The sequence below is a fragment of the Cinclus cinclus genome, chromosome 20, assembly GCF_963662255.1.
Source record: "Cinclus cinclus chromosome 20, bCinCin1.1, whole genome shotgun sequence".
Lineage (NCBI taxonomy): Eukaryota > Metazoa > Chordata > Aves > Passeriformes > Cinclidae > Cinclus > Cinclus cinclus.
The window spans coordinates 5,731,769-5,759,539 of record NC_085065.1 but is presented as its reverse complement, the minus strand read 5'-3'; the positions used below and the strand labels follow the sequence as shown (position 1 = coordinate 5,759,539).

The window sequence follows — 27,771 nt, the reverse complement described above, 5'->3', positions numbered from 1 at the left end:
ATGGTGGGATGCAGGTACGGATGGGTCTCGTTCATGGTGCTACAAGGGGTTGCATTGGCTCTGGAGGCAGATTTACTGCAGGTGAGGAGTGCTCTGCTTGCCCATGCCCTGCATGAAGCAGGATGCAGATCCATCCTCCCTGCACGCAAAACATCGAGGCTGGGCTCTGCATCTGCGGGTTGTCCGGGCAGGAATTGCCCTGATAGCTCAGCAAGGCTCCGAGGGTGACACCTCCCAGTCGTGCCAGGGGGAAATTCGGAGGAGAATCCGCTGCCAGGGGAGGTCGGGGAGCTCCCTCGGCTCTGCCCTGAGCAGGTAGGTGAAACCAAGCAGCCCCTCCAGGCTCCCTTTTCCCGTGGGATGTGCTTGCACGGAGGGAGGGTCCAGAGGGCTGTACCTGCCCAGGTGTGCGAGGGAGCAATGAATGCCAGCCCTGCGTCACGGGCATCCCCTCCTCCCTCCCAGCTGCGATAAAACTTCTCCACACCTGAGATCCAATCTCATTTATCGCGGCTCCCACCTTTCCTCCCTGCCAGCCCCTCGGGAGGGGGAGCGAGAACAAAGTGGATATTTGACTGGAAGGTGCAGGGATCCGCAGGGAGTTATGTGGGATCGCGGGCTGGCTGCGCTCCCCGCCGGACCGGGTCTTGACGTTTAACCGGGAAGAGAAAAGGGACACAAAGTAGAGAGGAGGGGGGGGGGGAAAGAAAAAGAAAGAGAATCCCAAAGCTGGAAATCAAATTGCGCGTTCCCCCTCTGCCTTCGGAAGAATTTCTTGGCTTGCTGTGTGGGTGCCTGTTATCCGGGCTGCGGCACAGGACTTGGACTCGGAGTCAGACCCAGCGCTAATGAGGTTTGTGAAATTAATTCATCCGCGCTCTGCAGCGTCCAGCTCGCTTAGACTTTGCTGCATCGATGAACCGGGCAGTGAATTAATGCTCGGGCAGGTGGGCAGAGCACGGAGCGGGGGGCTCAGCCCCTGCCCGCCTGTTCACTCTAATTTCCCCTCAATTTTGGCTGCCGGACACCGGCCGGTGCCTCTGGGCTGGCTGGGAAAGGCAACGCTCGTGTCCGGGCAGGGCTTTGGGGGCTGCAGGGGTCCGGGTTTGTGTCCGCAGAGTTTGGGAGGGGGTCGGGGAGCGGTGCGGGGCTGCCGTGGGTGGCACGGCACAGCAGAACCCTTTGGGGACGGTTTCTTGGAGGCTTCAGGGGTTGTCCTGTCCCTCAGCCCGGTCCCTGGGGGAAAAGCTGTTGTGCCTCGGAGCTGGCAGCCAGGGAAAGCTTCCACGGGTGGAAGTGTGCGAAGTCAGCCGGGCTGGGGGTGCCTCCGGCCCGCGGGGCTCACCGGGGCTGCTCTCCAGAGCTGGTGGGTGCCCCTGCAAGGGGGAACGAGAGAAGGGGGGATCCCGCAGGAAAAGGCCAGGAGAGAGCGGGGGGGTTTCGTTGAGCTGTAGGTGTTGGGGTGTTTGTAAATTGGTGGATCTGAAATGAACGGGGAATGGGAAAGGAGGATTGGTGTGAGGAGGCTGACAGGCATGGGTTAGGTGGGGGAAAACATTGCAGGGAACGGGAGGGTTCCGGGCTGTGCTGGCATTTGGGCAGTCCCCAGGCAGGGTCCTGCCCTTCCTGCCTCTGCTCCTTGGGGTTCCCCCCTGCCCGAGCCCTGGGGCAGAGGGAGGAGATGGCACCACAGCCACCAGCCCTTACTGCACGGCGGTGTTGGCCACAAAGCAGCTCCAGCTGGGTGCCCAGGCTGGCTCCTGCTGTGTTTTGTCCCTGGCTGGAGGGTGCTGGGGGCCGTGTCTGGGGTCTGGAGCTTAACCTGGGAGCTAAAAGAACAAATGGAGACACTCACATGGAGTCTCCCAGCTGCAGGAGCACACCTGGGGAAGAAGGGGAAATGAATGGGGAAGGCAAACAAAACAAGACTAGAACGATTTTGTGTGTAAGTGATGATTTGATCTGTGGCTCGAGTTTTTGGTGATTTGGGGCAGTCTGGCTCGATAATTTCCAAATTTTGTAGCATGATCCCATGCAGCAGCTCTATGCCACTGGGAGAGAATGTGAGCTGTGTCCCTGATGCCCTGGGCTGTGGCTGCACTGGCTATCCTCAGCACACATGGATACATGGATGGTCCTTGATGCCGTGGACCAGGGTCCATCCCCTACACAGCCCCCATGGCTGCAGACATGGAAAGAGCAATTCCCACCCAGGAGAGGAAAGGCTGTTCTTGGGAACTCATTGCTTGAGCATCTCCCTCACTTTTCCTGCTCCTGTGTCCCAACCTGCCAGGTGTTCCCCATGTGGCAGGTGGGACCAGGCTCCTGCTGTTGCTTTGTGGGTCATCACAACCTGCTCCGTGCTCCCTCTCCCCCAGCTGCCATTCCACCTCTGTTCCATTGTACCAGTGGTTTGTTCGGAGCATTGCCTGGCTTTTTGGGGATGAGCTAGCCAAACTCAGGGGTTCTTGGCACATTCCTGAACCGGGTTTGTTGGCTGTGCTGAGGGGCAGGGCAAAGGCTGGGGGAGCAAGAGGAGACCAGGGGGAAATGCTGGAGCAGGTCTGGGAAGTGGTAGGAAGTTTATGTGCAGCCAGGAGCTGCTCTGCCTTTCTCCTTGTCTTTGCAGAACTGAACAGATTTTTTTGTTGTTGTTGTCATGAAAACCCGACCAAATCCTGCAGCTTTCCTGAAGTGAAAGTGGCGTTTTCCCTTCCAGAGGATAATTCTCAAAGTAAGGGGTGGCCACTCCCGTATTTTTTCACAAATATTGTAGGCTGCATTCCTGCAGTGGCCGTGCTCTGTGCCACCAGCACCCTGCCTGCTGGCATCTGTCCAGCAAAATCCTTGAAGGTCGGTAGCTCACAGGGCAACAGGACTTAAATATTGAGCAGGATTTTATAGCCTTTTATCTCAGCACTTGAAAAGACATGATGGCAATTTATGTGCCCGAGGACAGGGTGTGTCTGTCTGTTCCTTGGTTACTTTTTCCTAACTGGTGATTAAAGGAAGAAGTGTTAGGTCCTGGTGAACTAAGCAGTCTCACCCCATACTCAATCCTTTCGTTGTGATCCATGCCATGGTGGGAGATGGGATTTGCTGAGTGTTCAGGTGCTGTTTTTAACTGTGTTTTCCTTCCACAGGCTCTGAAGATTTCTTCCCTACCTTTTCATCCCACCTCTAACTGGCACCTCCCCACATCTTCACAGCATTGTCCTGGGCTGGGGCAGAGCAAGGGAAAAAGGGATTTTCCTGGCTTCAACATCCACCTGTGTGGGTAGCAAGGGACACAGTATTTGTCAGAGAGTGAAGTGTGAGGACTGACCCTGAGGGAGGTCACAGGCATGTCCAGGATGAGGAATTTTGGCCTCAGAGCCAGTGCTGCAACTGGATTTGGGGGGACAGGGACCACCCGAAGCCAAACCTGCAAAGGGCCTGACTGGGGACAGTCAGTGTGGCAGGGAGGGAAGCAGAGGAGTTCCCTTGGGTTCCCATTTACCTGGTACATTTTACCCATAAGAAAAGCAGCTGATTGGCAAAATGGCACATTGGCTACAGGTCCCGAGGAACAGCAAACCTTCCCGGGGTTTCCCTGCAGAGAGGCTGCCCTGAGGCTCCTGTGTTGCTCGTGTTTGAGCCACTGGGCATTAATGGCTGTGATCAATCCCTCTGGGCACAGCTGACAGGATGAACCAGATCCCAATGTCCTGTCAGTTGCTGCCTGTGCACCCAGTGGCTCTCACATGGAGCCAAGCGCAGCCACCAAGGGAGATGTCCTGTGGTGTCAGTGCTGGGTTGGTTGAGCCCTGTGTGACAACAATTGCTGCGTTCTATGTCTTCCACTGGCTGCAGAGGCCAAGTGTGATCTGGTACTTTTGAGACCAGGCTGGGTTTTTCCAGGGGTTTCCCTGCAGCCCAGGCCAGGCTGTGAGTGCCTGAGTCTCCAACTCTGTGTGCTGGATGTCCCTAAGGGAACTTGGACTTGTTACTGCACACAAAAACTTTTCCTGTTTCCTTTCCCTGTTTTAACTGGTTTTCACATTCTTTTCGTTTTAGAGTCAGGGCTGACACAACAAGAAGCTTTAAGACAATTCATTCACATTTTATATTTCACAATTACATCTATCAGGAAAGAGATGCCTTAATGATATCTTTACACTGCTGTTTTCTCCTTGACTGCTCTCACCTGCCCTGCTGGCTGCAAGGATGAACCTCTGGCACAGCAGCTGCAAAACTCAAATTCCAGCTTTGTGCCTTTTGTTTACCACATCCAAATACTGACTTCTGGATGGCACCAAATTTTCTCAGTCATGTGTGATGCAGGGAGAATGCTTCCCTCTGTTTAGGATTTGATCTCTGTGTCCATCAAGAGGTCCTGCTGCTCTGGACAGGACAAAGGGGAGCTGCCATGCTCTCACAACCACGGATTCATTCAACAACTCCAAACCTCCAAGCCTGGCATTTCCCAAGGCCTCGCCCTCGCTTTATTGTTGGCTTGACCATCCTGGAAACTCTTAGTGTGATGGGAAATAGCTGAAGGGAGGGGTCAGTGTTGCTTTTGGGGAGAGATGTTGACAGTCACTTTGTTTTCCTCCTTTTTTTTTCCCTTACCCTGCCAGAAAAAGCAACTTCTTGGCCTGGCCACTGCTCACATGTATGGATGGTGCTGGGCTCTGGCTGGGAGCCTCCTGTGCTCCAGCTGCCTGCACCAACCCTGATGTCGAGCTGGGCACCCCAACTTCCAGGCACAGGGGTGGCATTGCCAGGAATTTTGAGCCTTTTGCAGAAGCCTGAGCAGAGGATAAGCCATCCTTGGCTTTGCTTTTGTGCAGAGCTCAACAATTGCTTCCAGCCTTGGCTTCCTCCAGGATGTGAGGGCTGTCCCAGCCCAGCATGGTGGGAAGGGGCTCTGTGGGAGCTGTCCTGGACATATCCAGGTCCATTTCCATCTCTTGGCTCTCTGCAATGTAGCAATCCCTTCATTTCAGGAGGAAGAGGATGAATGTGCTGCCACGGGTGTGTGCCAGGCTGCTCCTCCTGTGCCTGTTCTTTGCCACCAGCCTCTGCCAATGGAGCAAAAGTGAGTGGAGCTGTGGTAGCTCTGTCTGCCACCTCCCCTTGGGGTCTGTGTGTACCTGTGCTGGTCTCCAGAAACACCAGTCCTCGTGCATAGAACACCTGCTGCGTGCTTTTCCTGCTGTTTTCCATCTCCCCAGCTTTTGGAGACCTCCCTTGCTACCCGATCCTATTTTGCAGGCAGTTTCCACTAACCAGGCAAAACCTCCATCTCTCCGCGGGGTCGGCATTTCTCACGCCCTTCCACAGCTCACTTTGTTTTCCCCATCCCTGATCTTTCCTGGCAGACAACCGCTGTGTGCTGTCCCGGGCAAAGAGCTGCACGGAGTGCATCCGGGTGGATAAGGACTGCTCCTTCTGCACCGACGAGGTGAGACCTCACAGGGCAGCACGGGGCTGCACTTCCCACCCTGCTGCTCCAGGGATCCCACCACCCTCAGTGGGGGAGGGACACAAGAGCAGGGATCTTCTGGATCCAGCTTCTCTTCTGGATGGGAAAGGTTGCAATGTGGATTTCCTTTTGGCGTGGAAAATGGGGAGGGAAGGGAGTCAGGGCAGAATTGCAGCAATACAGGGTTTTCTCAGGAAATGTCAGCGCGCCAGAAACGGTGTGTGCAAAGGATGGAGCAAGAGTTTTATCCCACACAATGCAGTAACTCTGCTGGTCACAATTCAGCTGGTGGTTCTGTGCGAGACTTGTCCCCATCTCTCTGCCCCCCTCCTGTTCCCAAAGGCTCATAGCTCTAGGCACGGGACCCTGCTTCTTGGCCCGTGTACTTCCCCCTTTCTCAGTGGATCTGGTGCTTTCTGTGGCTCTGATGCTGTTCTTGCTCCCTGGCAGAGCTTTGAAGAGCCGCGCTGTGACCTGCGGGAGAACCTGCTGCGCTCCGGCTGCGGCGAGGCCAGCATCGTGTACACCCAGGGGGAGATGAGGACACTGAAGGTGTGTGGTGGGGACACGGCCCGTGCTCAGTCTCTCCTGAGGGTCCTTCATCCTTCTCTGGGCTCCTCATCAGGAAAAATACAAAGCCCGGGTTGCTACCTATGTAGGGTCTGCTCAAAAGCAATGCCTTTGCTATCTGGGGGACCTGTGGGCCACTGGTCCTGATCCAGGCTGGGGTGACTTTGCAGGCAAAGCTGATGTCAGCAAAATGCTCACATCCCTCTGGAGGAGGTGCCTGGCTGGACACGAGTGGGTGTGGGGGACGCTGTTTGACAGTACCTGAGGGAGGGGAGTGTGCTCATCCCTGCCTTTGCACTTCCCACACATCTCCCTGCTCCTTGCCTGCTCCTCATTGCACCCACACTGCAGGTGGACTCCATCCCCTTCACGTCACTCTCCTTCACAGAATTCCAGTATCAACACATCCCTGCAGAGGACCCAGGTGTCCCCCCAGGCCATGTTCATGCGGCTGCGGGCTGGGGAGGAGATGAGCTTCGACATGGATGTCTTCCAGCCCAAGGAGAGCCCTGTGGATCTCTACATTCTCATGGACTTCTCCTACTCCATGTCTGATGATCTGGACAACCTCAAAAGCATGGGGCACAACCTAGGTGAGGGCAGAGCTGGGAGAATAGGGGAGCCTGCTCCTGTGCTGATGAAGGCAGGCAGCTTGCTCCTGCCTGTGGCTACGAGTCCTCTGACAGCACCAGGGAGAAGGATGCAGCTGGCAATGGGCTGAGAGGTGTCTGTTTTAATTAGAGCTTCTCATTATCACTGCTCTGTGCAGCCCTGTATGGGGATGTCTCTCTGGTCCTGCAGGGATCCTCACATGCTCTTCCAGCCCAGCTGGTGCCCCTCAGAGCTGGTCTGTGCAGGGCCTTTGACATCTTGAAACCTGCTGGGTGCTATTGCAGGAGCTCCAGTTTTGGAGCTGCAGATGTCTGCCCTATAAAAGCCCAAAGATCTTAAAAGATGACAGTTTGGGAATCTTATCTACGAACTGACCAGCAGAGATAATGCCCACAAAAGGACTTTTTTCCCTGGAGCAGGGAGCTCACAGGCATCTCTATTTATGTGTCTCCCCCTTCCTTTCCTCTCCTCCCAGCGGACTTCCTGCAAGCCCTGACTTCCAATTACACCATCGGATTTGGCAAGTTTGTGGACAAAGTCTCGTCCCCTCAGACAGACATGAGACCTGAAAAGTGAGTAAACCCCATGGGTCCCTGAAGTGGGAGTACAGGGAGTGGAAAGTGCCTTCTGTTTCTCCATGGCTTTCTGTGTCAGTGATGCAAGAGCCTCCATCCACCTCTCTACCTTCACTGCTAGTGTCTTCCCCGATCTCCCCATCCCTCAGAGCTTGCTGTAGCACTGTGACAATGTCAGCAGTGTAATCTTCTGCTTTCAGACCCTCCTTGCTCTGCCACAGCAGACTGCACGTGTTGTCTCCTCCTCTATCTGTGCTCTCATCCCTTCTCCCTCTCACTGCTGGTGGCTGATCTGCTCACCTCCATGACTTCCCTCAAGAGACTCTCCCCACGTTTCCTCTCCTTGAACCCCAGCACCCCTTGGCTCCTGCCCCACACGAGATCCCTGGTTCCATCTCTCCTAGGCTGCGTGAGCCCTGGCACAACGCCGACTCCCCGTTCTCCTTCAAGAACGTCATCCGCCTGACCAGCAACATCAGCGACTTCAGCAGGAAACTCCGCAAGGAACGCATCTCCGGCAACCTGGATGCCCCCGAGGGCGGCTTTGATGCCATCCTGCAGACAGCTGTTTGCAAGGTGAGGGGGCCAGGGCTGTGTTTGTAACGAGTGGATCTTCCTAATGGGCACTGACAAGCAGAAGAGGCACACACTGGACAGCTGACAGGGCAGTCAGTGAGCCCCAGTTCAGCTACAGCTGGTTCTTGCTCTCCCAGCCACACACTCCCAGTGCCAAGCTGTTTTGCATTTCCAGTTTTCCCTAAGGTTCAGAATATGTGTCCTGATGTTTGATGCCCAGCACAGGAGCTGCTTGCTGGGCACCCTGTGTGTGCTCTTTGCTCTGTCCCCCTCCACACCTGCGGTGATGAAATTCTGCTCCCTGGAAAAGAACCCACCTGGGCTTGGCTGAGAGTTGAGCACAGCTCCAGACACGTCCAGGGAAGCGTGGGCTTGCCCCCTGTACACACATGTGCCTGGCACTGAGCTGCTGGGTGGGAGACTCCCTGTGCTTTGGGGGTGCAGATGAGTGCTGGGATTCCTGGGGACACGTGACTGGTTGTGTTTGCTGCCAGGTGCAGGTGGTGCCTTGTCCCTTGGGTATTCCAGCTCCTGTCAGCGCTGGCTTGCAAAGGGATGCAAGTGCTGTACAGGGGTTTGGGAGGCACAGACATAAAGGTTCCTTCTCCCCCTCCCCGGCTGCAGGATAAGATTGGCTGGAGAAAGGACAGCACTCACCTGCTCGTGTTCTCCACTGAGTCTGCCTTTCACTATGAAGCTGATGGTACCAACGTCCTGGCAGGGATCCTGGCGAGGAACGATGAGCAGTGTCACCTGGACAGCCACGGCACCTACGTGTATGACACCAAGCAGGATTATCCTTCAGTGCCCACCCTCGTGCGCCTCTTGGGCCAGCACAACATCATCCCCATCTTTGCTGTCACCAACCACTCCTACAGTTACTACGAGGTGAGAAGAGCATGGCAGTGATATCACGTGGGGACTGCCTTTCCTCCAGGACCTCTGCCTCAGCTCAGCTGTGAGGGGAAAGTGTTCTCCCATCAGTTGTCTCCAAGTGTTAAGCCAACACCTTGGTATTTGGGAGGGTGCCACACTGTGTTGGGAGGCTGCTCTAGGTTGTGGGAGGTCTCAAGGTGTATTACTGGGTGCAGGAATCTGGGATCCTAGAGGCCTCCCTGTGTTTCTGCTTCTTGTAAAGCAGTGGTGGTACAGAGCTGGAGAGTAATTTAGGTTGGAAGGGACATTTGGAGATCTTTGATCCAAGTCCTGTTCAAAGTAGAGCCCACTTCCATGACAGAGGAGGGTTCTCAAGGCCTTGGCTCAGGGAGCTCCTCTCTCTCTGCAGAAGCTGCACAAGTATTTCCCCATCTCTGAGATCGGGGTGCTCCAGGAAGACTCTTCCAACATTGTGGAGCTGCTCCGCACAGCCTTTGAGGTAACGGTGCTCTCTGGAGCTTCACCCTGGCTCCCAGAGAGGGCAGAGGGTGGGTACCTCATGGGCAGGAGAGGAGGCACAAGGCAGGATGTGGCCCCTCTGGAGCGGTCCATGGGGTGGTCACAGGGTACTGCTGAAGATCAACGTGTTTATCCTCCTCCACCCAGCGCATCCGCTCCAAGATGGACATCAGGGCTGACTTCACTCCCAAAGCCCTGAAGACAGAGTTCACCTCACCAGTATTTGAAAAGACAGAATCTGGCTCTTTCCACATCACCCGTGGAAAAGTGGTAAGAACTCAGATGGCAGCGGAGGGAAGGCATGTGTGAGGGGCTGAGCCTTTCGTGTCCAGCTGGGATGAGGTCCAGCAGAGCTGGCTGATCCCTGCAGCGTGTCCCTTCCTGCAGAGCAAGTTCCACATGCACGTCAAGGCTCTGGAGTACATTGGTGGGCAGCACGTCTGCAGCCTCCCCGAAAAGGAGCGGCGCGGAGTCATCCACGTGAAACCCACATCCCTGAGCGACAGCCTCACCGTGTCAACCGCTGTCATCTGTGACGTGTGTCCCTGCGAGCAGGTGGGGTCATGCAGAGGGGTGTCCTTCTCTTGGCCAGCCTGGAGTGGGAATGTGTTGGCAGATGCATGTGGGTCCTGCTCGACCCCTCAGTGATGCTCAGCCTGGCCAAGATCTCCATCACACTGCCTGTTCCAAGCTGGGTGGGATGTCCCATGGCAGAGCTTGGTCTTCAGGGCAAAACTTCTCCTTTGGATCTGTCCTTCTGATTTCTGAAATGGTCTTGGGGGATTCAGCAATGCCTCTTCTCTCTTCGCTTCCAGCAACAAGAGTTGGACTCACCCAAGTGCAGTTTCCATGGGAACTTTGTCTGCGGACAGTGCATCTGCCACCCTGGCTGGTAAGGACAGTGTCCAAATCCATGCCCCTACCAGGACCCTGCTGTATCTGGGGATGCACAGTGACACACGTTCATGCCCTGAGCATCCTGCCCAGGACCCTACTGTGCTGTGCCCTGCTCCTGCCTCTCTCAGCACCATCTCTGTCCCCAGGCGAGGGGACACGTGTGACTGCTCCCCGGCGTCATCCCCCGACAACGAAGCTTGCATCCGCCCCGGTGATGTGGAGCCGTGCTCGGGGAGGGGCGAGTGCCTGTGTGGCAAGTGCCAGTGCTACTCCGAGGACCAGACCGTGCGTTTCGATGGCGCCTTCTGCGAGTTCGATGTCCTGCAGTGCCCACGCATCTCTGGCTTCCTCTGCAACGGTGAGAGCACCCCCAGAGCCCCCAGCTGGGGCCGGTGGCACAGACAGGTGACCTGGACTGATGGCACTGGCACGCAGGGGTCAGTGATGGGCCGCAGGGAGGACGCTGTGCGATCTGTGCGCACCCCGAAGAAAGCTGGGGAGCCACAGATAGAGTTGGGGGAATGGCACAGCAACGGAGCCCAGGTAATCCCTGCTCTCACCCCAGATCGTGGCCGCTGCTCCAGGGGTGCCTGCGTGTGTGAGAGCGGCTGGGAGGGCCAGAGCTGTGACTGCCCCACGAGCAATGACACCTGCATCGACAGCCGGGGGGTAGGTCCTGCCCCACCCTCCTCAGGGACCGCTGCTCCAGGCAGGGCTGCAGCGAGTTGCCCCAGAGTTGGGATCTCTGGGTCACTGAGGTGCCTTGCTGACTCCCAGTGCTGCTCTCACCTCTTCTCTCCCAGGGAATTTGCAATAACCACGGGAAGTGTCAATGTGGCAGATGCATCTGTGACATGTCCTCGCTGTACACCAGCTCCACCTGTGAAATCAGCTACTCCCTGGTGAGTCCCCCCGGGTTTATCACTTATTCCCACGCGGAGCCTCCAGGGAAGAAAGGCAAAGCAGAGATGAAGGCATAACTCAGTCAGGAACAAAATTCTGAGCAAGGGTTTGTCTCACGTGTCCTGTGGTCAGGGGCTGGCACGGGAGCTGCTTTGCAGCCACAGGCTTTCTTTGCCCTCCTGTTCACCCACAGCAGCTGTTGAGTGACTGTCTGTATTTATCTGCACCCTGGTGATGGGCAGAGGTTTGAGGCTCAGCTTGTGGTTTGTTCTGATTTGCTCTAGACTGGGAAAAAAAGCTAATTTCCTAGAATCGGACTGGTTTGGATTGGAAGGGACTTGAAAAATTACCTCATTCCAGCTCCCCTGCCATGGGCAGGGACACTTTCCACTAGATCAGGTCCCTCAAGGCCCCACCCAACCTGATCTTGAACAAATTTGATTTCCCCATGGACAAATGTGGGCTAATCCCACAGTGGGGATGGAGAAATCTGGCTTGATCATGTTTTGGAAAGGCCACTGAAACCCTTGGAGAAGACCTAATTGCTGCCCAAATGCAGGCTGTTGGTATTAAGAGATTTTGGAGTCAGCTGGGCTTATAAATGCTTCATTAGCTGCTTGTTCTCAGCGACTTCTTTTTTTAACCTGGACCTTGCCCTGACTCTGGGATGGGGAGCTGCCTCTCCAGCTCTGCCTTTCAGGGCTGTGTCCTCCCTCACTCCTGACCATCCCACCCCACCTCTCCCAGGGCTTCCAGGCTGTGTGTGAGAGCATCCGGGACTGTGTCCGCTGCCAGACCTGGGGGACAGGCAACCTGAAAGGGAACTGCAGCTCGTGCCAGCTCCAGATCCAGATGGTGGAGGAGCTGGAGAAAGGTAACGTGAGCAGCAGAGCTGGGTGCAGATTCGTGTGGTGTCTCCTGTGTGCCCTGCTCTGCGTGTGTGTTTGTGCACATAGGGCTGTTCCCCAAGTCTTCCCTGGCCCTGGTGACTTCACAGCTGTCTCCCCTCTCCCCACAGAGGAGGGTGGTGAGTACTGCTCCTTCCAGGATGAGGATGATGACTGCACCTACCACTACAACCTGGAGGGAGACCCCAGTGTCCTTCCCAACACCACCGTCCGTGTGCAGAAGAATAAAGGTGAGTAGGGACCTGGGAGGAGCAGGGGTTGTCCAACCTGGGATCTGGATCAGAGTTCCATGGTGCTTCCAATCCCTGCTTTGTCCCTTTGCTGTGCCCCTGGGCAGGCTCAGCTGCAGGCAGCACCTCCCTTCCCACCTTGCTGTGTGACACGGGTGGGTGACACTATCTGTCACACGAAATACAAGGGGTGGAGTGTGGCACCTTTAGAGATCCTTTCCCTCACTACCATGGGCAGGGATTGCTGCAAGGTCCTGCTCAGCCCTTTGGTATGGCTGGGTGTGAGCAGAGCTGTATAGCCTTCCCTGAACAGCATTTCTCATTGTGAGGCATTGCCAAGGTTAACTGGGGCTTCTCCATCCCTCAGAGAGCTGTGGTCCAGCCTTTCCCCTCTGTCCCTGCCTCCCTGCTCACCCCACACAGGGCTGATGCCTGGGAGTGACGTTGCTGTCACTTGCAGAGTGCCCACCTGGGAGCTTCCTCTGGCTCATCCCACTGCTCATCTTCCTCATCCTGCTCCTGGGGCTGCTGCTCCTGCTCTGCTGGAAATTCTGTGCCTGCTGCAAGGTGAGTGTCTCAGTTGGTTTTCCCTGCCCAGGGAGAGAACCAGATATGGACAGAAACATGACAAATTTCCAGAATCCACCCAGTCTCCAGCATGACCAGATTGGCAGGGATGTCCCTGTGATATCCAACCCTCTGGTGTTTCTGATAAAAGCTGCTGGTGAAGTTCTAGCCAGATTTCCCCCATCTAGCTAAAATCAGCCTGAGAAGCCCCATCCACCCCAGTGCCCATGCATCCTTGCTGATGTGGATCCTCCCTGATGGAGAATCGGAGGGGTTTTGTCCTTGGCCACAAAGTGATGGTGTCTCTGGCTGTTTGTTTTCTAGGCTTGCCTGGCCCTGCTTCCCTGCTGCGCACGAGGTACCAGCCCTTGCTCCTGGGGGAAGGGCTCTGTGGGGTGCACTGCCTTCCTGCGTTTGGGGGTGTGCTGGGATGAGCATCTCTCCTCTCTGAGCTGGTGATGTGGATCAGGGACGAGGTTTCTAGCAGAGAGCCTGAGCCAAGGAGTTCTGGAGCTGCTGATCCACCCTTCTTCCCTGTCCCACACCCTGGGATGCCCTGCTGGGAATCCCACTGCTGGCTCTCCCTGACCTTGACTGGTGGGATGTGTTCTCCCCACTCATGAACACCCCTTGCTTCCTCCACCCAACACCCTTAGCCATCCCAACACCCTTAGCATGGTGGAAACCCTAAACATCCCCCAGAACAGAATCTCTGGTGTTGGGAGGCTGATGGCTGGCGTTGTCCCGGTGTGCCCGGGCTCTGTCCCTGTTCCTGGCTCTGCAGGCCGTACCGTTGGCTTCAAGGAGGACCACTACATGCTCCGGCACAGCCTCATGTCCTCCGACCACCTGGACACGCCCCTAGTGCGCAGTGGCTCCCTCAAGGGTCGGGACACGGTCCGCTGGAAAATCCACAACAATGTCCACAAGGAGGGCATCACCTCCCCCGCTGCCACCAACCCCAAGGACCTCAGTGAGTGTCCCCGTGCTTCCAGCTTCTGCGGGAGAGGCTGGTATTTCTCTGACCAAGAAGGATGGAGTCGGACTTGGGAATTTCTCTTTCCAGTTCCCTACGGGCTGTCTCTGAGGCTGGCCCGGATTTTCACGCAGAATCTGGGGAAAACGGACACCCGGGAGTACGAGCAGCTGCGCAAGGAAGTGGAGGAGAATGTAAGAACCTGGGCACAAGGTGGGCTTGGGGTGGCCTTGGGGACAGCCACACAGGGGGCTGGGAAGTGCCCCTTCCCTGGGAACCCACAGCTATTGAAAGGAAGGAGCAGTTTTTCTTCTTTTGTGAGAAATCACAATTTTTAAGGTCATCATTTTTAGAATTAGCAAAGCATCTCGTTGAGATTGCGGGGTTTATTTGGGGTGTATGATCTGAAGCTCCTGTTTGGTTTCAGTTTGCAGCCTCTTGACATGTCCTGGGAAGAAACCAGGTGTGGGAGGGTCTGGGGTGGTCAGAGGGCTCCTGTGTCTTGGCAGCAGCATCTGCTCGCTGAGCGCATCCCTTTCAGTGAGGGATATGCTGTGAAAGTCCCTCTTGCTCCTTGCAGCTGAATGAAGTGTTCAAGCACATTCCTGGCTGCCACAAGGTCCAGCAGACCAAGTTCAGGTGAGTCAGTGGGGGAAGAGACTCCTGCAGGGCAGAGTTCCCCCAGGGCACTGCTGATGATGGGTGGACCAGAGGGCTGGGGTGTGAAATCTGTGATGCTGGGAGGGAACGTGGTCTGTGACACAAATCTGGTGTGGTGCTTCACCCACCCAGGGCTGCACAGCCCACTCAGCTGTGGAGGAGGTGTCAGCTGAATTTGGCTTTGGAGCAGCAGGAACAAATCCTGGTCGCATGGTGCTTAATGGGAGAATTCCCACTGGCTTCAGAAGTTTCAGCCTGATGCAAACTTAGGAGTGCCTGGTGCAGGCTGGAAGGAATTTGGGGATGCCAGTGCTGAGTAGGGAGTGGTGTCTTCTCCTGACAGCCCGATGCAGATGTGATCTCCCCTGTGGGCATGTTCCTTGCTGCATTGGGAAACCCAGGGTAGGAGGGAGCTGGGCAGGAGGGAACATGTGCTGGGGCTCTGTGGGATGGGTTGGCACCCGCAGGGCAGTGCTGCAGCTCAGACCTGCACAGGGCTGTGATTCACACAGCACGTTGTCTCTCCAAAAGCTGCTAGTCACTCTGATTTGGGTTATTTTTTGTTTTGTTATGTTTTGTTTTTTATTCCCCCAGGTTACAGCCCAATTCTGGGAAAAGGTAAGAGGAATTTGAAGCTCTGATGCACCTTCTCCCTCCTTGTACACACACGTGTGGGGTGACTGAGTGCCCACACACTCACTGGTTCCCCAGCTGCTGTGTGAGATGAGTTACCCTGGTCTCAGCTCTCACCTGCCTTTCCCTCCCCACTCCCAGGCAGGAATACACCATTGTTGACACAGTGCTCACTGCCCCTTACTCAGCCAAGCCAGACATCATCAAAGTGGTGGAAAAACATGTTTCCCACGAGGCTTTTAATGACCTGAAGGTTGCACCGGGTTATTACACTGTGACCTCAGACCAAGGTAGGGAGCAGAGCCCAGTGCTGGCTCCTGGCTGGGTACAGGGGGTTATGTCCCACCTCTCAGCCTTGTCTTTTCCCCCAGATGCTCAGGGAATGGTGGAGTTCCAAGAGGCTGTGGAGCTGGTGGACGTCCGTGTCCCGCTCTTTATCAGGGATGATGATGATGATGAGAAGCAGCTGCAGGTGGAGGCCCTCGAGGTCCCCAACGGCATCGCAAAGATTGGGCGCAGGGTTGTCAACATCACCATCATCAAAGAGCAAGGTGAAAAGCTGTGGGAAGGTGTTTGAGTGCCCTGTGTCCAGACTGATGTGGTTTGTCACAGGCACAGTCTGCATATCTGAGCACCCCCAGGTCACAGAGCAGAGACTTGTTTGGTGACTCCTTTCTGAAGTCACCTGGCTCTAAACTGGAGCATCATTTAGTGCACCCAAAGGAGGGTCATATTCCCTGCTGACAGAAACATTTGACCATCAAAAGTTTAGGTGCTGCCAGTTCCATGACAGATTAAGGGCTGAGCCCATTTCTGTGCTGCTCCACTTCATTGAGTGGTGGAGCAAAGCAGAACTTCTTTGATGTTATTGTGCTAATGTCCCCAGCACCTTTCCTCTGCTTCCCACCTGGCTGTCATGAGCAGGGAGCACAAATGGCAAGTGGGGACCTCTCCAGTCTATGCAATGATACTTCATGCACAGTTCACACCCGTGGGTGACCAGAACTCTGTTTAGGGAGGACACCTGTTTGGGATGTGATTCTTTGTGTATTTGCTCTACGCATTCCTTCTCTCCTGCCCCTTCCAGCCAGTAGTGTCATCACCTTCCTGCAGCCAGCCTATTCCCACAGCCGCTTCGATAAGCTGGCCAAGATCCCTGTCCTCCGGGAGATCATAGACAACGGGAAGTCCCAAGTCACCTACAGGACCCGGGATCTCACTGCCAAGAATGGCAGGGTAAGGGTACTGCTCCTGGCCTTGGCAGGCAGGAAGGAGTAGGAATGTAGAGCTGGGAAAAGGCCAGCCCTGGAGTTGCAGAAGAGGGGTCATCAGGATGTGGCTGGGACAGAGTGGGACCCAAGGCTTGAAGTCAGCACAAGGGTAAACGTTCTTCTCCATCCCTTGCTCCCTCAGGGAGGGAGGACCTGAGAGGATGCCTGTGCCTGAGGCAGAGGGTACCAGCTGCCTCTGGAGTTGTGGGCACTGGGAGGCAAATGAGGATTGCCTGGGAGATGAGGGGAAGCTCTTTGGGAGTCTCCTCATGGATACTGCAGGCTGTAATCATGGAATCACAGAACTGTTTGGGTTGGAAGGGACCTTGCAGATCATCTCGCACCAGCCCCCTGCCATGGACACCTTCCACAAGACCAGGTTGCTCAGAGCCCCATCCTGAACACATCTCTCCTTTCTCTTCCAGGACTACATCTTCACGGAGGGTGAACTCGTCTTCCAGCCTGGGGAGACCCGAAAGGAGGTTCAGGTGCCCTTGCTGGAGCTGACAGAGATAGACACCCTCCTCAACAACTGCCAGCTCAAGCAATTCGCTGTCGACCTCCTCCACCCCAAGTACGGTGCCAAGATCGGCCGCTACCCCCAGACCACGGTGACTATTGCTGACCCAGGTAGGGGCTGGCGACGGGGCAGTGACAGTGGCTGCGGGGGCTCCTGCCCGGACCAGCCCACGATGCGGTGCTCGGAGTTCCATCCTCTCGAAGCAGCCGCAGCGAGGTTCCTCCAGCTCCCACTGGTAGATTTGGGTCCCCCTCTAGAGGCACGAGTGGGAATAGCCAGGGGGTGGGGAGAAGATGGATCGTCTCCCTCGGTTAAAGGAAATATAATTCCTGTTCCTTGGGAATTTGAATGAGAAGCTATAAAAATAAGGGAAAGGTAGGACTTGCTATGAATGGTGCATGGTGGTTCCTGCGGCTGGACAAGAATACCTGTCATCAAGTGGGTCAAAAACATAAATAATATATTTATCACAGCATGGCAGGGCAGTGCTGAGAGAGGCACGCTTCCTTCTTTTTCATCCAAGGGGGAGGACTGGCACTGATGTAAACTTTCTTGTCTGCAGAGCTGGTGGATGGTGTCCCCTCGATGACTGTCCTGGCCCAGCTCCCGCAGTCCCCCAAAGGCCGCCTGAGTGCACCACTTAATCTCAATGCCCGTGCCCTCAGCTCCAGGGAAATCAGCTTCAACTGGTCTCCTCCACCGGGAAAACCCCTGGGGTATAAGGTAAGGGGTGAGTGAATCCCAGGGAAGAGTGCGGGTCCCCTCCTGCAGGTGTTTCATGCAGATATTTGTACCGAAGGGGTCCAAGTACACACCCAAAATATGGGGCAGGTTCACCCCTTCTGGTCCACTCCATCCTTGAGGGACCATCACTAGTAAACGAAGGATATGCAAGAAAGATTCCTGATGGGTTCATCTCCCTTCCCATCACTTATGATGAAGTGCCCAGATTGAACTGGCCTCCATTTTAGAGGAATGGCACAATACCATTCCCAGAGCTGATTTAGTAAGAGACAAGGAATTTGTCATGTATTATGTGAGGGTCTGAAGGAATCACAGCTTGCACTTGCTTTGCCAGGTAAAATACTGGATCCAGGGAGACCCTGAGTCAGAAGCCCATCTCATTGATGTCAAAACCCCATCAGCAGAGCTGACAAACCTTTACCCCTTCTGTGACTACGAGATGCAAGTCTGTGCCTATAATGCCATGGGAGAAGGGACTTACTCGGACATCATCCACTGCCGCACTTTGGAGGAAGGTGAGTGACCCCACACCTTCCTTCTCTCCACGTGGGAGCAAGTTTGTACCTCTGCACCCAGCACCGGGCTCAGGGCTCCAGCCCTGAGCTTCTGCTGATCTCGGGGTCAAGCACTGAGTGTCTCCCACCGCAACCCAGCTGCGATCTCAGGAGCTCTGGGCATCCACTGGGTCCTCACTTGTAGTGATGGGGACCCTTTGCTTTTGCTTTCCCAGTGCCCAGCGAGCCCGGGCGCTTGGCTTTCAACGTCGTGTCTTCCACTGTGACCCAGCTGAGCTGGGCTGAGCCTGCAGAAACCAATGGGGAGATCACGGCCTATGAAGTCAGTTATGGGCTTGTCAATGAGGACAATGGTAAGAGCACATTTCTGGATGGGACAGTCCAGCCAGGCTGAGGGGCTGGAGGACACTTTCTGCAGGCTGGGCCAGTCCCAAGCAGAGCAGCAGAGCCAGAACAGCTCCAGGCATGTTTCTTTTGAGAACTGGGATTTGGACAGGTCACTTTTTGATGGAAAGAGCATAGAAAAGTTACCAGTCAGGATTTAACCCTGCAAATGCCAGAAAACCCTCTTCCCATTCACTTCCATAGTGTTTTGTGTTGTTTTTCGTCTCAAAAACTTAGTTCACAGGTCTAGATAAAGGGGTGGGGTGCCAGAAAGGTGTTATATGTGACGCACAAGCAGCAGAAGACTTCTCCTGCAGATTGACTTCAGCAGTGGTTTTGGGAATTACCCTGAAATTATGCTGCCTGTTGTGAGCAGCCCAAAGAGCTTGCTGCAGTTTTTCCCAGAGCCAGGCTGTATCCTGACACCAAAGTGCGGGGTGTCGTGGGGTCCTCTGTGCCTGGTGGGTGACAGGCGTGCCCGTGCCTTGCAGTACCCGTTGGGCCCATGAAGAAGGTGCTGGTTGAAGACCCCAAGAAGCGCATGGTGCTGATCGAGAACCTGCGGGAGTCGCAGCCCTATCGCTACATGGTGAAGGCCAGGAACGGTGCGGGCTGGGGGCCCCAGAGAGAAGCCACCATCAACCTGGCCACACAGCCCAAGCGCCCCATGTCCAGTGAGTGCCAGACTGGGCAGGGGGTAGAGGGACGGGAGCAGTGCTGGGGAGAGCTCCCCATCACCCCAGCTGCTTCCCCACCTCCTGTTTGCTCTGCTGCTCCAGCCATCCTGGGAAAGCTGAGGGCCAGCCTGAGCACTGTGTAGGGGTTTTTTTGCTGCTTGTCTAATGGGACTTTCCACCTCTTCTGCAGTCCCCATTATTCCTGATGTCCCCATCATCGATGCAGGGGGAGGTGAGGACTATGACAGCTACCTGATGTACAGCACAGATGTGCTCCGTTCTCCAGCTGGCAGCAAGAGGCCCAGTGTTTCTGATGATTCAGGTTTGTGTCTCCGAGTTTGAAAAGATAATTTCTAACATTCATTTTTCTTAACAGCAGCTTTCAGCAATGAGCTTCACTGCTCCTTTCCATCTCTCTGGGATGGGGAGATCCAGGTTGTTGAGACGGTGGAGATCAGACTTTCCAAAGCTCATCTGTGGAAACACTTGGCTGGTCACAGTGCAAATAAGGCCAGTGCCCCTTTGTCATAGCCATGGGGCAAAGAGAAATCTCTCAGTGGGATGGGAGAGGAGCTTTTCATGGCCCTCCCTGCTCATCCTCCCTTTGTGTTGCCATTTGGCTGGACCACAAGAGTTAAATCAGCGAACAAGCAGCAGCAAAGGCACAGACCTCCGAGTCCCTCAGGGTCTAGCCAAGCCAACAGGAGGGGAACTCAGCAGTGCTGGGAAAGCACTGGCCTCTCTTCCTCCATCCCTTCGCTGTCTGAATGAGGCTGATCCCCTGGTCTTGTGCTGGGACATGAGCCATAAGTGAAATTATGAGGTGTGTCTGTAGGATCTTCTCTGGAGGGTTCTCCAGGGTCTGGGACCCAAGAGTGAGTCCCTGGTCTTTTCTGAGAGCAAGGTGATGGGAACATCAGGAGTCCAACCAGCCTGAGTCCACATCAAGGAGTGATGAAACCTCTCCTGAGCAGAGGACAATTGTTGCAGACTCTTCATGCAGGGACAGGCATATGGTGGGACTTTGACTCTTACCTTCTGTCATGATGGACACGGGGCTGGAAAACAGTCTGGGGGTTGAGGAGCCCCCAGTCCCACCATTCTCCATCTACCAGCTGGTTGCACCACCCGAACTCCTCAGCTCACACTTGGAACACGGGCTGTGAATGGTCATCGTCCCCACTGGTGCTTGTCCCTTCCTGTCCCCAGCAAGCAGCACGGAGGTGGTGGGTGGCCCACCCTGACCCTTGCAGGCCGTGCCAACACCAGTGCTTGCCTTGTCCCAAAAGGCTCCAGGTGGAAATTTGTGCCACTGCTGGGAGAAGACCTGGACCTTCGCCGCATCACCTGGAGGCTCCCACCCGAAACCATTCCCCGCCTCTCTGGCAGCAGCCACCTGTCCTCGGACACGGAGGGGCTCCTCCACGAGGAGGACAGCGCTGTGGCTCCTGGCAGCGTGAGGAGGAGCGCGACGCCCCGGCCCCAAGCAGGTGAAGGACGACTCCGTCACGGCACTGAGTGTCCTGTGTCATCCTGCTTTGAGCTGAGGGGCTGGCGGATGGGCTCTGTGCCCCCTGCCTCCCCTTGTGTGCCCACCCTCGTGTTGGTGTGATCTGCTTCAGAACCTTGTCCTGGTGTGTCTGCTCACACGAGTGTCAAGGTAACCCCCGTCTCGGCACGGACTTGGGAGCCTGCTAGCAAGTTGTTTCTACCAAAGCTGGACCTTCGAGGCAGGAGCAGACTCAGATGATACCTGCTAAGTGCCACCTCCAAGGGCAGCTCTTCAGCTTAATTAAGTGCCCTGAGCTTCTGGGGCAGATCTGCTGGACTGTTAAACAGAAATCACTCTCTCGTAGGTGGCTGATCTTCCCTGACCTGCTGGGAGGGGATGAGGATTTGTTTGTTAAGGACCAGAACAATGGAGTGGAGTTTGCTTTTCAGGTCCAGCTGAGATGAGACCCAGAAAGAAATCTGGAGAAACCTTCTTCATAAAGGCTGTTTTCCTTCTTCAACCTTCTTTTAAAATCTGAAATTATAAACCCGTGCTTACATCTAAGGGGAGATGTGAGAGAATGTGGTGAGAACCACGAGGCAGTGCCCCAGCAAGGCCGAGGTCTGGAGTTACCTTGGGCACCATGGGTGTGTCTGGTGCAGGGAGAAGTCTTTGTTTACCTCTTTGTTTCTGCGTCTCATGTTGGGTGTTGTGGCTTGTTCTAGATGTAGCATTCCAGAATCACCTTCCAGACTGGCTGAACCTGGGATTCAGCCGAGGCAGGGCAGGCACCATGATGCCTCCTGCTTCCTCCCCATGCAAAGTGGAAGCAGCAGCTTTGTCCGCAGCCATATTCCTCATGGTGTGCCCTCTTCCACAGAGCACTTGTTGAATGGCCGGGTGGACTTCTCGTACCCTGGCAGTGGCAGTGGCACCCTGACCAGGACAGCCAACACCAGCTACCACCAGCTGAGCTCCCACGTGCACCAGGAGCACAGGGTGATGGGCAGTTCCTCGCTGACAAGAGATTGCTCCACAGTGCTGATGGGGCACGGTGAGTACCACAGGGATGGGACTCCTTCCCTTCCATCCCTGTGACTGTATCCTAAAGTTCTTGTGGGGTGAGGACTGTGCTCAAAGCTAAGGGGGCCTAGAAGGTCATGTCCCCACTACTGATGTCTTGGTGCTCTAAGGTCTTTCTGCTTTTAGACCAGTTTGGAAAGGATTCCCTCCCCCGACAGGCAGGGAGCTCCATCCTTTTCCTCACACCACACAGCACTCCAGGGAGAGCACATCTCTCCTCCTCACTCTTCCACAGTGTGGTTGCCTTTCAGCTCCATGTGTGTCAATGAGCTGGTGCTGACAGAAGGTGGTTTAAAGATTCTTCAAACCTGAGCCTTAAAAAGCCACCTGTGCAGTAGCCTGGGCTGAACCTGCTCTGAAATCTCCAATGGTGTTTTTCTTGTTCTTCTTGCACTGCTTGTGTAGATAACCCAGGGACACTCCTCCCTCCCATCCATGAAGATGCTGGGAGGACACTCCTCTGGCCCCGGGACGTGGGTTTCAGCAGCAGGGCAAAGGTGAAGGGTTACTACCCCAGCATTGGCTGTCGGGACTCTATAATCATGACTGATGGGTCTGCAGGGATGTGCAAGTACATAGGTACAGCTTGTCCAGTGTTTTCTCCCAGCCACACATCCCATAACAGCCCAGCCACCATCCATCCATGAGCTGCTGCCATCCACTGCTCACCCTAAACCTCCTCTCCATGGCTTGCTGTGTGCTGTGCTGATCTTCCTTCTGTAGCCTACACCTACATCACATCACCTTTCCATTTGCAGGTGAATTGCAGGTTTCAACCCACCTGGACTGATTAACATTCACCACCACTGCTGCCACGGTGCTCTGATCAACCCATCGTCCCCATTCTCTTCATTCCTAACAAGCTTCTTGTTCTCAATCTTACTCCACAGGCCTTTGGAGAGCTCCTGGGGAGAATGTGTGCTCCTCATGAGATGTTCCTCTGCAAGTTCCTTGTCAGTGAAGGGCTTCAGTCCCTGAGAGTCACTTGGGAGGCTTCTATGCTCTCTGTGAGCCTTGTGTCCCAGTGGGATGAGCTGAGGACAACCCGCATGTGGCCCCAGACCACATGAACAGGGCCCGTGGGGCTGATTTAGCTGTAGATTAGGGCCAGTCTTAATTGACCTACACCCGATGAAGTCTATGAAGCTTCTGGCAGACTGGCCAGAGTGCTTAGGGGTGAGGAAGGTCACAGCCAGCAGCAGGGCCCTTCTGTGTGCTCTGTGCCACAGGGGCATGAAGCTTACATTAAGTTGTCCCACCCAAACTTGGCATCCTGAGGCCGTGGGACATCCCTGGAGCTGTGCAGAGCCAGCCAGTCCCCCCTCATGACAGGTCAGCTTGCAGAGATGACACCTCACCACATCCTCCCCAAACCATCAGGACCATCCCATGTTTGCGTGTTCCAGCCCCTCTTCTCCCCCAGCCCCCTTAGCCACCATCCCCAAAATCTCCAGCCTGATGTTCCCTTTCTGCCTCAGACTCCAGGAAGCCACTGGGCATCCCTGACACCCCCACCCGCCTGGTGTTCTCTGCCCTGGGCCCCACGTCCCTGAAGGTGAGCTGGCAGGAGCCACGCTGTGAGAAGGAGGTGCAGGGCTACAGCATGCAGTACCAGCTCCTCAGCGGAGGTCAGTGAACAGGCACTGGAGGGGGTCTGGGAGTTTTGGGTGGTGGAGAGTCTACTCTGGGTCTTCTGGCTCTGAGCAAGGGGGATTGGACCAGATGATCTCCAGAGGTGCCTTCCAGCCTCAGCCATTCTGGGGTTCTGGGTCCTAAATTTGCTTCTTGCGTAGCCTTGTTTTTGTGCAGGAAATGTTGCAGCTACCTCACAGCTTTAATTCCCTGTTTCTCCTAGAGTGAGAGCAATTCCTGGAGTTGCTTGTAGAATTATCTCTCCTCCAAAAAAACACCCCCCTTTGACTGATTCTTCCATCTGCCCAAATATCTTACGCGAATTTTTTTTCAACACATGGGACTTGGAAGAAGGATTGAAATGAAAATATCTTATACTTACATGAATCTCAGGGCAGTATTAGTGAAAATAGAATTCTTTTGTCAGAAACTTACTGAATTTTCAAGAAGCTGTTGTTTGTCCCAAGCCTTTTTTTTTTGGAAAGACATCTCGTCCTGTGCTACCCATTGTTGGTGCAAGGTGTGATGCAGGTGGCTGGGGATGGCTTTTTGCAGGCAGTTTGATTGAGGCAGAGTTCAGGTGAAAGTTGTGGCTCTTTGTGCCTGTAACATGGTGTTGATGTCTTCTTCCCTGTGTATCCTAGGAGAGGTGCACAGGATCACCATCCCCAGCCCCAGCCAGAACTCGGTGGTGGTGGAGGACCTGCTGCCCAACCACTCCTACATCTTCAAGGTGAAGGCACAGAGCGAGGAGGGCTGGGGCCCCGAGAGGGAGGGAGTCATCACCATCGAGTCCCAGGTGGACCCGCAGAGCCCGCTCAGTCCCGTGCCAGGTGAGGTGCCTGGGGACAGAAGGGTGGCACTGATGTCTGTGCTGCTGGCTACAGTGCTGGCCTGGCTGTTTTCTCTCCCCTTGCCACATCCTCAGCTCTCCTTTCCTTCCTCTCATTTTGGAACAGGACCTTCTTCCCCACACACTCACTTCACACTCGTTGTCCAGAGAGCTGAGCCCTTCCAGCTCATTCCATAAATGCTCTGTGCAGATCCCTCCCAGGCTCCCTTTGCTGTGATTCTGATGTGCCCCTGTGCCCTTGCAGGTACCCCCTTCACCCTGAGCACCCCCTGTGCCCCTGGACCACTGGTTTTCACTGCCCTTGGCCCGGATTCTCTGCACCTCAGCTGGGAGAGACCCCGTGAGCCCAATGGGCCCATCCTGGGCTACAGGATCACCTGTGAGATGCTGCATGGAGGAGGTACAGTGTCAGGCTGAGGCAGCACAGGTCCCTTGTGTAGAGCACAAGATACCTCCAGCTAAGGCAGCAATCTGCTGTATTTTGGCTGGGACCAGTAAAAGGTTTGTTTGCTTACATCAGTGCAGACAAAGTGGACACGTGAGGCTGATTCCAGACCTGGGAGCTGGTGACTCCTGACACTTTGTGCCATTGCGTGATCTGGTCTAACAAATGTGGTGGAAAGAAGAAGAACCTTTTGATTATTGCAGCCAGAACCCCATGGAGGCTGGTTGTTGAGGTTCCCCACTGTAGTGAAATGGGTTTTTTTAACTCTTAGTAGAAGGGGGTGCAATCCTGCAGCCCGTGGGTTGTATAAAGCTCAGGGAAAGCCAAGGCAGCAGATCTGGGGGGGAAGTGTGTTTGGGGAGACCATCACTCTGGTCTGTCCTCACCACTCTGTGTCTCTATGGATTAGGGGAGCCCAGGACCATCTATGTTGAAGGAGACAACCTGGAAACCACGCTGACTGTGCCCCACCTGAGTGAGAATGTCCCATACAAGTTCAAAGTGCAAGCCAACACCACCCAAGGCTTTGGGCCAGAGAGAGAAGGCCTCATCACCATTGAATCTCAGGACAGAGGTACAGGACCGTGTGGTGGTGCAAAGAGAAACCTCTCAGAGCAGGGAACACAACTCCTGCAGTCACTTTCCAGCTCTGGTGGTGACTCCATGCTCCATGAAAGATGTGGAGACAGTTTGCCATGAAGGCAGTGCTGTGCATGGTGAGCACTGTCCCAGTCCTGGTGCACTGAACGAGGCAATACCTGGAAATGTGTAACTTGCGGTGAAACTTCTGCCTGTCTGTTCAAATACCTGGAGGCAGCTTCTTGCCCAGGTGTGAGACCTTCCCAGTCCTCCCAGTTCCTCCTAAACCTGCTCTGATATCAGCAGGGGAAGATTCCTGAGCTTGCTGGTGCTCACTGTGCAGGGTTGAGGAGTTGGAAGATCTTTGTTATTTCTTGACTGACTTGTTCCTTTTCCTTCTCCCCAGGTGCTTTCTCCCAGTTTGGAGGACAGCAATACATGAGAGAAGTTTACAAATTCCCCACTGAATACACCACCAAAACCAGTATCAGCCATTCCTCTCTGGATCCCTACTTCACAGGTAGGAGCTCATTGTTGCCTTCCAGCCCTCAGCAAACAAAGGGTAATTCTGCTTGTCCAAAGGTTGAGGCTGCTTTTACCTCAAGTGCCAAGGGCAGGGGAGGAGGGTCCCTCAGGTGGGATTGAAGAGGGTCAGCCTTTTTCCTACGCTGTGTCCCTGCTTTGCCCCAGGGAGAGCTGCAGTCATTTCCACACGTGCTGCCCAGTCCTGGAGGGAATGCTGTATTCCAGAGTTCTCCAGCATTATCACTAGGGACCAATTCATAGCTCTTCCTGCAAGATTCACACTCTTCAGGGCAGAAAAAAAGCAAAGCAGTGGGACACATATCCTTATTCACATCAATGCAGTTATTCTGTGTTGTCCCACTTGAGTTCATGCTGCAGCACTGAGAGTTTGGGAGCTGTTAGGAGATCCATCCTCTTGACTGACACAGCAAAGCCCCTGGGTGTGGAGAGGTGCTTAAATACTACTTTCGGTGATGGAAAACAAACTGCCTGGAGTCGTGAGGCAGAGCAGACCCCTGCTCCCTGTGACCCCATACTTGATGTGTTCCCCTTGCAGACGGGATGCTGGTGAGCACCCAGTGTGTGGAGAACTCCAGCAGCACCCTGACCCAGGAGTTTGTGAGCCACACTGTGATGACCAGTGGGACCCTCACCCAGCACGTGGAGAGGCAGTTCTATGAGGCCTGAGCTAGGACAGGCCAAGCACCAGCAGGACTTTTGGGATCAGGTGCCAGGATTTTATGGAACAACCCAAGGGTTCTTCATCCAGGGGTGCCTGGGCAGCTCTTCCTGTGGGCACAGACCCTCTGTGCCCCTCCAGGCCCTGGACTTCTCCTTTGGAGCCCAGCACACTCAGAGCTCTGGCACAGCTCAGTGTGTAAGCTCATCCTTCAAGGCAGAAATTGGGGTGTCTCCGTGGCTTCAGCCTCTCCATGTAAATGGAATGGAATTATTTTATTGTCAGGTCATCAGTTTTGAGAGAATCTCAGATGTCAAAATCATAATTTATAGAGGGTCACCATTTCCAACTTTGCTCCAGGCTCTCTGGCAACTCACCTGTCCACTGGAGATGGTTCTTTTGTTCAGTATGGGGTTTTTTATGAGAGCTGCAAGGTAGGGGTTTTGGGTAACCTGTGCTTTCTTACTGCACCTCTTTGTGTCTGTCCTTTGTTGCTGACATTTGGTACCACGATAGCAAAGAATAACTTCCCATTTGTGTTGCGTTACTTGATGGCCTCTGATGCTTTTGGGTTTTTTTGCATACAATATTGTACAGTTTTCATAGTATGTATATAAGTATATAAAAAAGTATTTTATTATTTTATAAAAAAAATGGAGATGAATGAGATCTATGCTGAATGTGGCTACACTGGGATTGTGACTACTGGGAAACATGAATAACTGGAAGAAATGAGTTAAGGGCTTGAGCCAAGGGCCACTTGAACCCTGTGAGGAGCCTGGTGGGCTCTGCCTTGGACCTTGTATCCTTCAGCACCAGAGACTCCTGCAGAAGGCTGCAAGGGGCCAGATCCACTCACTGCAGAGCATCCCCCAGCTGGAGCACTTGGACATGGAAGGAGGTGAGGGATGGGGATGGCCCCAGCAGCCAGGACGGGAACTGTGCTGGGACTCCTTACACAGCTGATGTGAACAGAGTGAAATTTCAGGGCAGAGGATCTTGGATATCTTTTAAAAGATTTTTTTGCCCAGCAGCAACATCCATAAAGGGACCTGTGATCCTTCAGTAAACACAAAGAAAGAGCAAGCCTGGGAACTACAGGCACTCCCACCATCCTGAACAAATCTGAGACTCCTTCAGCTTCAGCTCCCCTCACAAAGCACTGGGCTGAGCTGAGACCCTGCTGGGCTTCATGTCCCAGTGCTGGATCCCTGGAGGCTCCCTGCCCTCTGACATGAAGAACAGACAGATTCCCTGTCTTGCAGAGCAGTGCAAGGATTCCCTGGCATGTTCCACCTGCATGGGAGCAGGTGAGGAGCCTGCCTGGAGCAGCAGCTGCCTCTGCTCTGGCTCAGAGCTTCCAACCAAAGCAGCAGCTGCCTGGGCCCCTGGCAGCATCACCA

General features: G+C 54.7%; 1 protein-coding gene across 1 annotated transcript; it reads left to right on the top strand.

The window, feature by feature from the left end:
- On the top strand, positions 1-26,557 carry ITGB4 (integrin subunit beta 4). Its single transcript, XM_062506162.1, has 41 exons — positions 1-14; positions 4,989-5,080; positions 5,364-5,446; positions 5,918-6,019; positions 6,426-6,630; positions 7,125-7,221; positions 7,629-7,800; positions 8,425-8,688; positions 9,086-9,175; positions 9,343-9,465; positions 9,583-9,750; positions 10,011-10,087; positions 10,239-10,450; positions 10,658-10,761; positions 10,896-10,994; positions 11,743-11,869; positions 12,014-12,133; positions 12,594-12,700; positions 13,025-13,058; positions 13,485-13,673; positions 13,767-13,870; positions 14,257-14,315; positions 14,931-14,954; positions 15,111-15,259; positions 15,341-15,520; positions 16,057-16,205; positions 16,666-16,870; positions 17,323-17,483; positions 17,839-18,019; positions 18,235-18,372; positions 18,895-19,077; positions 19,271-19,402; positions 20,370-20,570; positions 21,453-21,626; positions 22,061-22,234; positions 23,134-23,283; positions 23,932-24,120; positions 24,385-24,540; positions 24,995-25,159; positions 25,571-25,684; positions 26,246-26,557. The coding sequence occupies exons 1-41, from the start codon at positions 1-3 to the stop codon at positions 26,374-26,376; spliced, it is 5,598 nt and encodes a 1,865-aa protein (XP_062362146.1). The 3' UTR covers positions 26,377-26,557.
- The last annotated feature ends 1,214 nt before the right edge of the window (positions 26,558-27,771 follow it).